General features: G+C 45.1%; 1 protein-coding gene across 2 annotated transcripts in view; it reads left to right on the top strand.

Moving 5' to 3' along the window:
- LOC123506368 overlaps positions 1-10,065 on the top strand; it is a 13,664-nt gene extending 3,599 nt beyond the window's left edge. Inside the window, exons 2-6 of one of the 2 annotated variants that reach the window (XM_045258435.1) lie at positions 4,011-6,984; positions 7,236-7,383; positions 8,111-8,277; positions 8,891-8,994; positions 9,930-10,065. In XM_045258435.1, the coding sequence (XP_045114370.1) occupies positions 4,030-6,984; positions 7,236-7,383; positions 8,111-8,277; positions 8,891-8,977 (3,357 nt within the window). In that variant the 5' untranslated portion in view covers positions 4,011-4,029 and the 3' untranslated portion in view covers positions 8,978-8,994; positions 9,930-10,065. Of the gene's footprint in view, positions 1-4,010; positions 6,985-7,232; positions 7,384-8,110; positions 8,278-8,890; positions 8,995-9,929 lie in introns of both variants that reach the window. The other variant, XM_045258434.1, reaches the window with a different exon arrangement.
- Positions 10,066-12,500: the final 2,435 nt, after the last annotated feature.

Consider the following 12,500-nt stretch of genomic DNA (forward strand, 5'->3'; position numbering starts at 1 on the left):
GCAGCCCACCACAACACCAGGTAAACACTCCAGCACCAGGACTCAACACCACCACAAGCACGGACAGTTCCACGAAGGAACTAATTATGCTGGGGATATGTGGTATGAGATACCACTTACTGAGGGCTCTTGTCGTCGACCAGTTTCTACTACCAAAGCCCAAACCAAAATGGAAGTGAAGGGCCTGGGTGTGGCCCTACCTCCAGAAGAGACTGAGGTATGGACACTACAACACCCTCATGGACGAATTGTATAAGGAGAACCCAGACCTGTACACCATCCTGGTGTAATTTTTATTTATTTATTTATTTTTTTTATACCATGTGGGCTTTTCACGGAAATTTATGGGCTAAAGGGGGTACTTTTTGGGGTACCTCCTATCTCAAAGCCCACCCACTAGGAAACCGTTGCCCTGAGTGAGGAAGCCCAACCTACACTCCTGTCCACAGTCCGAGTGTAGGTTGGGCTTCCTCACTCGGGGCAACGGTTTCCTAGCGGGTGGGCTTTGAGATAGGAGGTACCCCTTTAGCCCATAAATTCCCATGAAAAGCCCACATGGTATAGAAAATAAGAAAAGAATTACACCAGGATGGACAGGGAGCTCTTTGACAGCATCGTCGAGGCCGTGACCTCAATCATCGAGAGGAAGACTAGTAGATGGCGGAAACCCATTGACCTTGGCACACGGGTTACCATCACCCTGCATTACCTTGCCACAGGGGACTCCTACAAATCCCTACAGTATGCATTTCGTGTGGCACATAACACCATGTGTGGCATTGTTCCTGACACCTGCAACGCCATTGTTTCGGCCTTTGCACCCACACTCCTCCGTCTCCCCGCCACACCTGAAGAGTGGCTACAGGTCTCCAAGGATTTCGAACAGAAATGGCACCTCCCTCACTGCATAGGCTCTCTGGATGGCAAGCATATCCGTATACAGGTGGTAGAGCGGGGTGAGAGAGCCAACTGGTGTGAACATGTCGCCTATGACGGTTGGCAGGAGCCCTCTACATACGTCATCACAGTTCCCGCCGCCCCTCGCGGCCCGCAAGGGGGCGATGGTGCAACGATAGCCCCGTACTATTCGCTTCTGTCGCCCATTTCGCCCCGATATTCCCCGATAGCTACGCTGTTTGACATTTGTCGGCCAGTCGGCTGAAATTTTTGAACAGGTTCAAAATTTTTGCCGCGATGCCCGGACATCCCCCGCAACGCTCACATGCGCCGTATGTTGCCCGATGACCCCCGAAACACGCTGATCACGCACGATTGATGCCCCGATAGTGTTTTTTCGTCCCCCGATGCCAAATTTCAGCCATTGTGCCTGTCGGGGCACCACGATCGTGTATGTGTGAGTCCAGCATATGACTCATGTGGGCAGCTGGGCCCCGGGTCGGTGTGATGCAGGGGCCCAGCTCGCCAGTCAGACCCTGACCTCTGCCCGTGTCACACGCGCCCAAGCAACCGTGTGCCAAGCCATAATCTGACCTCGCCATCTTAAGACCAATTGTTATTTTCTCGTTATAATGCCCAATAGTTGTGCTGTGCGTTGCTGCCATAATACAAAAAGAAAGACAAAACGATATCTACATTGCACTTTTCCATACACTCATCTAACTCATTCAGAATTAGCTCAAAGTAGTTATTTTGGTTCATACGAACATTCTTAGGCAAAAACACTAATTTTCCAAGACCATAGTAAGAAAAGCAACCCCACACCATCAAAGAACGTGGGTGTTTTATTAAGTGTGTTGTGTAGCAAGTCTATTGGTTAGGTGAGCATGTAAGGAAGTAAGGTTTTGAAACTGCACAACAACTCTGGCAACCCAAGTTTCACATATTTTTGCACAGTCCTTTACTCACTCTAGCCAGTAAAGTAGAGTTCCTGGCCTTAGCTTTCCTGTTGTGTATGCGAGGGTTGGCCTTAAGCTGTATTCGAATAATGTTCAGAGTTCTCTGGGTCACACTGCGCTTATACCCTTGTGAGTTGGTGGGAAAGGGTTTCTTCCTCCGTCAATAAATTTTGGTCCGACGTTGAACAGTTCTGAGCTATGTGTTCAGGAGAATTTTTTGACTTGACTTATTCTCCCTCACAAAGGCACAAATTACTGAGATTTGGGTCTTACTAATTAGTTTTCTAGGTCCCATAATATGTAGTAACAGGGCAGAGTGGTAAGCTCACGCATCCACAAAAAGGGACCTTGATGGGGAATGAAAGAAAATTCAAATTCAAGTACAGGAGCGACAGGCAAACGTTGACTGGGGCTCATGTGACGTATATGCGTGGCCGAGACCAAAATAAGCCAACTGGATGGAAGACCTTTTATATCTGGACCGTGGACGAGACTGGGGCCTGGGCGTTGCCGTTGTCAGGCTGAATGGGTGCGGCCTCCTCTGGGTGGGAATCATCTTGAACTGTGTTCATCTCGGAGTGCGACTCCAAACATGATAGCGGCGGCTGTTCTTTATTCATTTCACTGGATTCTGATATTTTTTTTTTCTCATTATTAGACCACCCAGAAATCCAACAGCGTCGTCCGGGCACGCTCCGCCGACATGCTCGTGATGTTGGAGATATCGTCTGCATAGCTCGCTTCCATGACGTCACGGCCAGGATTTCCGAGGCGCATAAATTACGAGGTCGTGCGACGGTGAAGAGATCGTCGGAGAGAAGCAACGTGGGGATAATGAGCGGTGTGGGGTCTTTGCTGTTCACTGCAGATCGATCTGAAGAGGATTATATCAATCACTTTGCCACACAGATCTTTTTAGCCCTTAAAGTACGGGGAGCTGATTTACTTTCCATCTGTTACAGCGGAGAAAATTCACACCTGTCAAAAATGCTAAAAGATTTTTTTTCGTTATAAAAACATATTTCTGTGTTATTCTGAGTACAATGATGTAGTTTTCAACATGTTATGACTTCTGAGAACAAAGTTATTGCATATCAAAAAATTATCCTTGAACCCGTGGCAGTACCCGCTGGCTAAGAAATACCCCCAAGCTCCGATAACACAGCCTGCGTGCTCTCTCTCTCTCTCTCTCTCTCTCTCTCTCTCTCTCTCTCTCTCTCTCTCTCTCTCTCTCTCTCTCTCTCTCTCTCTCTCTCTCCCCTTTCGGGCATTTGAATTTTTTATGTAAAAGGAACTTTTGCACCTTCGTGTCATGAAAATGCGAACTCAGATATATGAAATGATGTGCAAAACAGGAAAAGAAAAAGACACCACATATTACAAGTATTGTGGATTTCTATAATAATTGGAATCTGGCAACTCTTATTAGCAATGGGATTCACATGACGCTGACATGCACAGTCCTGTAGAGGCAACCATGGGTGACACACACCAGCGCATTGCTCGAGGGGAGTAAGTGAGGAGGTTTATGAATGTCGCTGTGAGGGTTGGTCTCTGTCTCCCAGATCACTAACAGAATCACTACTGGAGTCTTCACTTTCTTCTGTCTTAATAAAAAAAATCAGTCTTCATTTTCATCACTGTCCTCAATCTCACTACCGAGTAACACTGACATAACATCACTTGGAGTACCGTTTCTCTCTCCGGGTCATGGGGGTTGCCAGATGTCGCCTTGAAAAGGGAAAAGATGATCTATTGTGTGGGAACATGTCTCAAGGCTTGAGGAGACGAGAGAGAAAAATTGCCAGATACCTCCAGTTTCCCCAGGACCAATAGTGAGGGAGAAAGATACAAACGTTTAGCGAAGAAAAATCGTGATTCCCTGAACGATCCCCGCCTCTCTGCATGCGACGCTATAATCGTCCTGAAACGATCACCATATGTTAAGGGTTAAAAGCTAGGCGCCATTTTTTTCGCCATATGGATGTTATTAGGTGCCAGCTGAATTTTTTTTTCGCTATTCTTATCGATACTTTCTGGCACTTACTGGAAGTAAATACAGTATTTATGAAAATGGATTGGATGAAAATCACAAAATCAATACGATAAACTCAATGATATGTGAGTTTCTGTAGGAACAATTTTGCTTTGCAGGTCTTCCTCCTTCATCGTGATGTTCAAATGGCTCAAAAAAGTGTTCGGTCTTGAGAAGTCAGGAAGAGAGTACTCGTCCAGTGACAGCACCGTCTGTACACACAGCGGCAGGGAGGAGGTCGTGAAGTGGGTGGACCAACAGATCCAAGATCTTCAGGAAAATGCTCAAAAAATAGATAATGGAGATTCATTTTCTTGGGTACCATTATCTACACCGTCTACTGTACCCCCTTCACCGCCACACATACGGTTCTCTCTGTCGAAACCGTCTTCTCCTTCCCCTCAAACATCACCATCTCCACCAGTCACACGAAACTCTCCACTGAAGCAGCCTTCTCTTCCTTCTCCACCACCACGAGTGACACGAAACTCTCCACTGAAACAGCCTTCTCTTCCTTCTCCACTACCACGAGTCACACAAAACTCTCCACTGAAACAGCCTTCTCTTCCTTCTCCATCACCACGAGTCACACAAAACTCTCCACTGAAACAGCCTTCTCTTCCTTCTCCACTACCACGAGTCACACAAAACTCTCCACTGAAACAGCCTTCTCTTCCTTCTCCACCACCACGAGTCACACGAAACTCTCTACTGGAACAGTCTCCTCTTCCTTCTCCTTCACAGCCACTCCTTCCAAAGTCTCCACCTAAGCCACGTCCTTCGTCTCGTCCTCCAACACCACCACTGCTTGACTACTCTTCAAATTCCACACACACTGATGGCAATGCCTCCTTGCCTGTTGGCCAGTCTTTGAAGCTGCCTTATATCTCACCAAAACTCTCATCGCAGAAGGAGGTGCCATCCCCACCCTCCAACACACAGACAAGACTCTTATCAGGAACACAAGCTGCTACAAGAGCATCTAACGCACAGAGTCTGTTGGAGGTGTCCCAAGACAAAAAATCTTCACTTTCTGAGGTCGGCATTTCCAAAGTTACCCCAAAACATGATATTCTGCCGGCTTTTGAGGTCAAGGTTGGCCAGACTGACATGAAGGTGGCGGGCAGTAAGGCAGTAGTCTCCAAGATTCAGCAGAAGTCATATCCCAGCTGCTTGCTACCTACCACGCTCACAAATACCATCGGAGAGCTTGTCACTGTGAATGGAACGAGATACGTGCGGGTTAAGAGTAAGGAAGAGGTGATGTTGGTGTCCTTGAATGCAGGACCCAAGGGGGATGCACCGTGCAGGGTGGTGTGGGAGTCTGGCAGGCCAGTACCCATCTTTGAACTTAGTGACTTGACTCTTGTTAACATTGATGCCTTTTTGTCACCCAAGAATGAGAGAATGCAAGCGATGGTAGTCTGGCAGAAGGAAAAACCTAACACGTGTCTGCAGCTTCTTGACAACACGTACATCTTCCTGGGTGGTCGGAGTCTCACTTGCCAACGGAAATCACTGAACGTCTCTGCTAAAAACTTAAATGTAACTTATGACGGAAAAAAAGTCTCAGCAGAAGTAAGTAATGTTGTTGCATTCAAAGAAAATGAAGTGATTACGATGACTGAATTTCTTAAGCTTTGTCATGATGAATTTTATGCCAGCGTGTTCAGGATGCTAGAGGGGACTGGCAGTGGACGAGTGGTGTACGTGTGTACATGTCTTTGGATAGGAAGGAGGCCTGTCTTTGAAAAGTTGCCAATTAAGTTAACGAGAGAGAATGTGTATAAGAAAATCTCATATGGGCTTTATTCCCCTTCTGGCAACACGAGAACTCTTTATTGCGACGTGAACGCCAGTTTGAACCTTGCTAAAGGCGCTGCAACCATAGAAGTGGAGGTAGACGGGTCATGCAAGTCTCTAGAGGCCACCCATCTACTTAACATGAAGTCTGAGAAGCTTAAACAACATACTCCGGTCCAAGTTCGTGCCCACGTCCTGAAGGAGATGTGTGGTGGAAGGGAGAATTGGTCAGCTGTCATGATACACCTCTCTGAGCCTACAGGATCTGATGTATCATCGACGTGGGTCGCAGCAGAACATACAGCTCCGAACATCAACGAGGATGGTGCCATCCAAAACACCAGTGTTTGGTCACCACGGAAAGGTAACACTCTGAATAGAGAGGGAGCCAGCATTTCACCCACACAAAGAGCTAACATTTCAGGTGCACCAAAGACTAGCGTACCAACTGGACAGAAGGCTAGTGTTCAGTATGTACCAAAACCAACTGTTCCAATGGGAAAAACACAGCCAAAGAGTGCCAGCCTGAGTAACCTATCTCTCTCAACCACTGCACAGGAAAATAATGCATGGAGCTTGGAGTTAAGGAGCAAGTACTTGACCTGCTCAGTGGCGGCATCAAAACCCAATGCTGCGGTGGCAGTAGGTGAAGGAAAAGCAATCCTGGTGTCTAGAAGTATCCTTTTTGTCGATCAGGTAAAGTGTCCTTCATCAGCAAATCTTCAGTCTCTGCTCAAGAACTACCAAAACTTGGGTGTTATATTCACAGAATCAAAAGAGACATTAACTGACATGAATTTCACCATGAAGTATGTGGCACTTGTTGCTTGGGCAGGAAAGAAACCCATCAATGCCAATGACATTGTTCGAAACCGGCTATCTGAGATGAAATTGGCATCAGTTTCTGCCCTTAATGCTGTTATGAAAGTAGAGGCCAGTTGCTGCATTAAATCAGTGCAAAACAATAGAGTGACTGTATTAGTCTGTAGCAAATATCTCGACAATGGTCAAGGCATTGCTCTCACAAAGCTTGGCAACATCTACCTGGATGCGACGCCGATAACGCTGACTGCGGCGATGAAGTTAAAGAAACTGTTTTGGAATTGTGAGCTTCATATAGCAGATGGCGGGAAGCAGCTGTCAGTTCCTTTGGCTTGGCGTGGGAGGAAACCCGCGACTGGTGCAATGCTGGGGACCTCCACAAGCCAGCCCCGCCAGGCACAAAGCACGGACGATCTGAGTGACACCCTCAATGGACACCGAATAACGCCACCTCTGCCATGTTGTAAGGTAAGACATCCATTGACTTTCAGTGTTTCCTTCCTTGATACACGAAAACTTAGACGTGCAGTGAGCAGGTGCTACATGATTTTAGGTGTGTGTGTGTGTTGGGGGTTGATCGTTAAGTTTTCTCTCCTCTCTAATGTCATTTTCTTTTTCTTCTTTCCAAAATATATTAAACAAATGAAAAAATTGAATATAACATGGCACAAGCTATTATGGGCATGTGATGGTTGACGCCCTCCCTCCTTCCCCAGCAGGTGGTAGCGGGCGTAGTGACTGAGGTGCTAGCTGAAGGGGGCCGTGTAAAGGCGGAAGATGGTCGGCGTTTCACCTTCTCCATCGACGCCTGCTTCCTCTATGACTTGTGTCTCCACCAGATGAAGGCGCGGGAGATGCTGGTGGTTGGTAAGAAGAAACATGATGGTTGTAATGATAGATGAATCGTTATTTGTTAGAAATCTTAGCCCAAAATTTTGAATGTTTTTATTTTTTCATGAGTATTTTCAGAAGCAAGAGAGAATAATGAAATGCCCATGAATCTCTCTCTCTCTCTCTCTCTCTCTCTCTCTCTCTCTCTCTCTCTCTCTCTCTCTCTCTCTCTCTCTCTCTCTCTCTCTCTCTCTCTCTCTCTCTCTCTCTCTCTCTCTCTCATGTGAAGGTAATAAATGTTTAAAAACTTTATATTTATGGGGAAAAGTATAATGTGAAATCGTAAATGATCTTTGATCTATATATGTTATTGCTGCAAAACAAGAGACTATAAAGTACAAGAATAAACACTTAAAAACTTCTTTATTATGAGGGACAAAAAAATCTGACCATTGATTTTTTTAAGCAAAGAAAACGTCAAAAAGATGAGACTAGGGCCCGTATTCTGAAACGTTTTGCTCTCTCACCATCACTACTTTCCAAAGACTCCAGTTGAAGATACACGAGCTTTTATGAGCATTTTTATGGGTCTGGTGATAGATTAGCAAAATTTCTAGTTTATTAAAAGGAGAAACTGTCTTGAAAATCCAGCTAGTTGTCTCTGTAGTCTTGGAAGTTTGACGTAGTAAGAGAGGAAAGCATTTCTGAATACGGGTGTAAGTTAACCCTTCACTGATCATGGCTACCTGCCTATTCTTGACAGGCATGAAGGTGGAGATCGAGGTGACGTATTCCGGTGGCAGCGAGGTAGTGCGGCGAGTTTGGCTGGCAGATCGCGGCGCCTCCCCTACCTCCTCCCATTTTCCCGAGCCCAAACTAGACTCCTGGTGCAGAATGAACGGCGTCTCCACCGACACGCGGCAGCTCCTGGTCAGTGTGAAGAGGCGTTGTGTTGTCTTAGGTGACCATGTGTTTGTGAGACTGGCGAACTGTCTGACACGTTGAGCACTTATTGATGTTAGTACTTAGTCTTTTGTTGTTGTTGTTATTGTTGTTGTTAGTATTAGTAGTAGTAGTAGTAATAGTAGTAGTAGTAGTAGTAATAGTAGTAGTAGTAGTAGTGGTAGTTAGTAGTAGTAGTAGTAGTAGTATTTACAACTATGCAACTACTACTAATGTTACCTTAGGAATGTGTGATAATTGTTCTATATTAAAGTATAGTTAGTTAATATGGAAGTTTTAGTAGTAGGAGTAGTAGTAGTAGTAGTGGTGGTGGTGGTGGTGGTGGTGGTAGTAGTAGTAGTAGTAGTAGTAGTAGTAGTAGTAGTAATAGTGGTAGTTGAAGTGTTACACCTGTTCAGCGCCAGCATTACCATTATCAGCAGCAGCAGAATCACTACTTACATTATAAATACCCAAAGATTGAAGGGAGCAGTGATAAAGTGTTGTTGTTGGTGGTGGTGGCGGCGGCGGCAGTAGTACACATATCCGAGTAATGTTTTGTGACACTCAATCTTAACCACACCACGCCTCTGTTACCCAGATGAAGGAAGCCGAGCTGCTCTCCCCTTCCCTCTTCCCCACCGCGGCCAGAGGGGAAGCCACCACGATCGTCGACATCAGTGCCTAGTAGCGTGACTCCCTCAGGTGAGAGAGAGAGAGACAGATAGACTATAACTGTAATTTCTTCGCTTCACGTATTGCCTCGTCACCTCTCAGTTGCCACGTCTCTTTTATTACCCTTCACTCTCATTTCTAGCATTTACTCTAATACTGTGAAAAATAGTCGAGTGTGTTTAGGAGGGATGTATCACTCATCACAACTGGGAACGGTAAAGGCAAGAAACAACATTGCGAAGTTTCTCTTGAGGAAGAAAGAAAAACAGTAGGTAGACGCCCCCGTTGTGAATAGCGGTGTCTTGGGCCGTTGGAAGGTGCAGAAGGTGTTGGTGATGGTGAGCAGAAGGCGGGTGTTGCAATGCGGCGCCCTAGGAATCATTTTGTCCCTTGCTGCGTGCTGTGTGTTGTGGCTGAGACACGGCAAGTGTGAGTGCATCCCGTGTTGTGAGAGACTGATAGCGGTTCGTGTAGAGAATAACGTTACATTAATCAAAGCATAGTTGCTGGCAGTCTGTTCCGGTCAGTATGTGTGTGTGTTTTGTGGACTAGTGTTCATAATTTCTTGACAGATTCCTCATCCTTATATAAACAAAGCAGTTCTTTCCATTCCTTTTTTTTATGTAAAAGGGGAGGACTGGCCAAGAGCAACAAAAAATGAAGAAAAAAGGCCCACTCAGACGCCTTTCTCCTTACAGAGCGGATAGTTCACCAAAGGACAGACAAAAATGTCTTGAAGCCTCCCTCTTGAATGAAGTCAAATCGTAGGAAGTGTTCAGATACAGTTGCCTGTATTCTCCCGTCATTTCCAACTTCTTCGTCGATGAAGTATTACCTCCTGCCGAGGAGATGGAAGATGTTACATGACAAGACATTCTTACAGTTATTTAGGTCATGGCAGTATATACCGGTCTGAAATATTATCTACAGTATACTGACTTAGTATTTTCTTTATTTCCTTCCAGACGTGGGCAGGGGACAGTCTGGTCAATATTCCGCCCTGATTAGCCCTGCAGACGTAGCGAACTGGAAGAAAAAAGTAGTGGAAGTGGTGGTTGTCAGTTCCCTTCCTCGCAGCGGCTCCACACTTTTGGCACAGCTCATCACTGCCGCCAACAACTCCGTGCTGTTCTTTGAGCCGCTCGCCCGCTACCAAAAGGTGCCTTGCTTCAAAAACGGTTCATGCGTCGCTGACTTCATGTCAAGTCTTTTCCGCTGTACATTTGACGACACGTTTGATGTTTGGCTGAAGGGAAAAGGCCTGTTTGTCGGGTACTACCACCCTTCCGTGGATCGGTGCTTTCAGTGGCCCCGGGAGGGAAGCAGTACTTGTAGGCGGCGGCTCGACCTGAGGGCTCTGTGTAGAGGCGCCAGTGTCAAGGTGGTGAAGGTGATAAGGTCAAGGCTGGCGTGGCTGGCGGCGCTTCTAAACACAAGGTCTAACGTTAAGATAATCTACCTCACACGTGACCCTCGAGCGTCCCTTGCGTCGATCAGCAGGATGGGATGGGACAGTCTTCCTTCCCGCCGATGCTCCGCCCTCGCTGCTGATCTCGACGCGTATTCCTCCCTGCGAGCCACTCACCCCTACAGGATCACTCGCTTGAGCCTGGAAGAATTCTCCCGCAATCCTATCCAAACGGCACAAAGAATTTTCCACTTCCTCCACGGTAGGTCGGTGCTTGATGACACAGCACGAAGATTTCTGCGGGAGCACACCAATGCCTCCCGTGCCTGGCCTAATGACAGCAACATGGACACACACCGCAGCAGTGTGCGCGAAGTGGAGGCGTGGCGGCGGAGCATGACGCACAGGCAGCTGCGGGAGGTGGAGGCTGAGCCAGCCTGCCGCGCTGCCATCACTCGCCTTGGCCATGCGCTCTTCAACACTCTAGAGAACACGAGGAATTCCAGCATTAGTCTTCACCTGAAGACAACAACAACAACTGTGCCAAATGTTTAGTTACTTTATTGGTGAGTGATTATTGTCATTATTATTATTATTATTATTATTATTATTATTATTATTATTATTATTATTATTATTATTATTATTATTATTATTATTATTATTTACTTATTTATTATTATTATTATTATTATTATTATTATTATTATTATTATTATTATGTTGTTGTATAAGAACTGTTTGTAGGTAATTGTGCATTCACAGCAAGAGAAGGATGTGAATCACTCGCCTGAATACCAAAGATAGTTTTCATTTCACTGCCAGTATGAATGTTCCTTATAATTGTACTTCTTGAAATATGAAAAGTTACATTTGTGCTCAGTGATGAAGGCAATCGTTACCCTGAAACAGGTGACTCATGTGCTTAAGAGACCTTCATCCATTGCCTGGTTTATTTCCGTGTAGGATTTCAGTCTACAGTGTTGCATTTTAATTTCTCTGTTTTGTGTATGGCGGGCAGTGACACCAAGGAAACATTGTTTTTTTTTTTTTTTTTTTATGTCAACAGTGATATTTTCGCCTTTGATTTCTCGAAGCGAACTGTGATAATTATATAAGTGATGTTTTGTATCCTCTTTAATAAAAATCAGTTTCGAGGAGTCGTAATTTTCTAATTCATGTCTTTCATTTCCTTTTGTTTCTTTTCATTCAGATGAACCTTTTTTCTTTTTTATTTTATTTGGATGAAACTTTTTTTATGCCTGACAAATTGTAATGATACCGAGACTCGTCTGATTTTGTAATTCACGAGATGGATAACTAGTGGAGAACTGTTGCTGTGTTGCTGTGCTGCTGTGGGAGGCAAGTGTGTCATGACTATTTACCGATCTTTTATAAACACGAATAGAAACATTTAATTTAAACAAAGTTTGTGTGCTTGGGAAGTTTATCAGACTTCATTCATCCATTACTACTCCTTTTAATTGATATATGACTATATGACTATCCTTTCTTTTTAACGATGTACGGTACTTTACCTCACTACAGCCTTATTCATTAATTACTTCTTAATTGTTATAGATAATCTTTAACGATGTACCTACTTTATTTTGTTACAGCCATACCGAGATATGCCACCCTTTACTTTTCAACATGTTAAGAATACTGGCAAAAAAAAATCACCAGTTTGAAGTTTGAATTACGTGATGGTTCGACCCAGGCTGAACTAACACGAAGCTTTACAGAGTGGAGTGAAGCGTGATTTGATGTCTGACACGTCATCAGATGAAAGAATTAATCATTCCCCTACGTTAATAGAAGACAAATGTTCATGAATTTAGATTATACTCTTTATTTGACAACATGAATAAGTAAAAGTTTGGTTCAGATAGAGATGGATGATCGAATTCTGAGATTCCGATCTGAACTCAGTCACCGGTGAACCGGAACTTCAGGACCGCGGCGCCGCAGTTCCATACCAGCCACAGAAGGATCCACGCGGGAAAACGGCAGGTAACCCTCTTCTCTGCGGTTTTGGGACACTGGGTGTCTGTGGAAAGATGGAGACACGGACTTGGTGCCGCAGCATTTCAGACATCAGCCTGATCAAGTACGTATAGCACTGTTC

The sequence above is a fragment of the Portunus trituberculatus genome, chromosome 19 (assembly GCF_017591435.1).
Source record: "Portunus trituberculatus isolate SZX2019 chromosome 19, ASM1759143v1, whole genome shotgun sequence".
NCBI lineage: Eukaryota > Metazoa > Arthropoda > Malacostraca > Decapoda > Portunidae > Portunus > Portunus trituberculatus.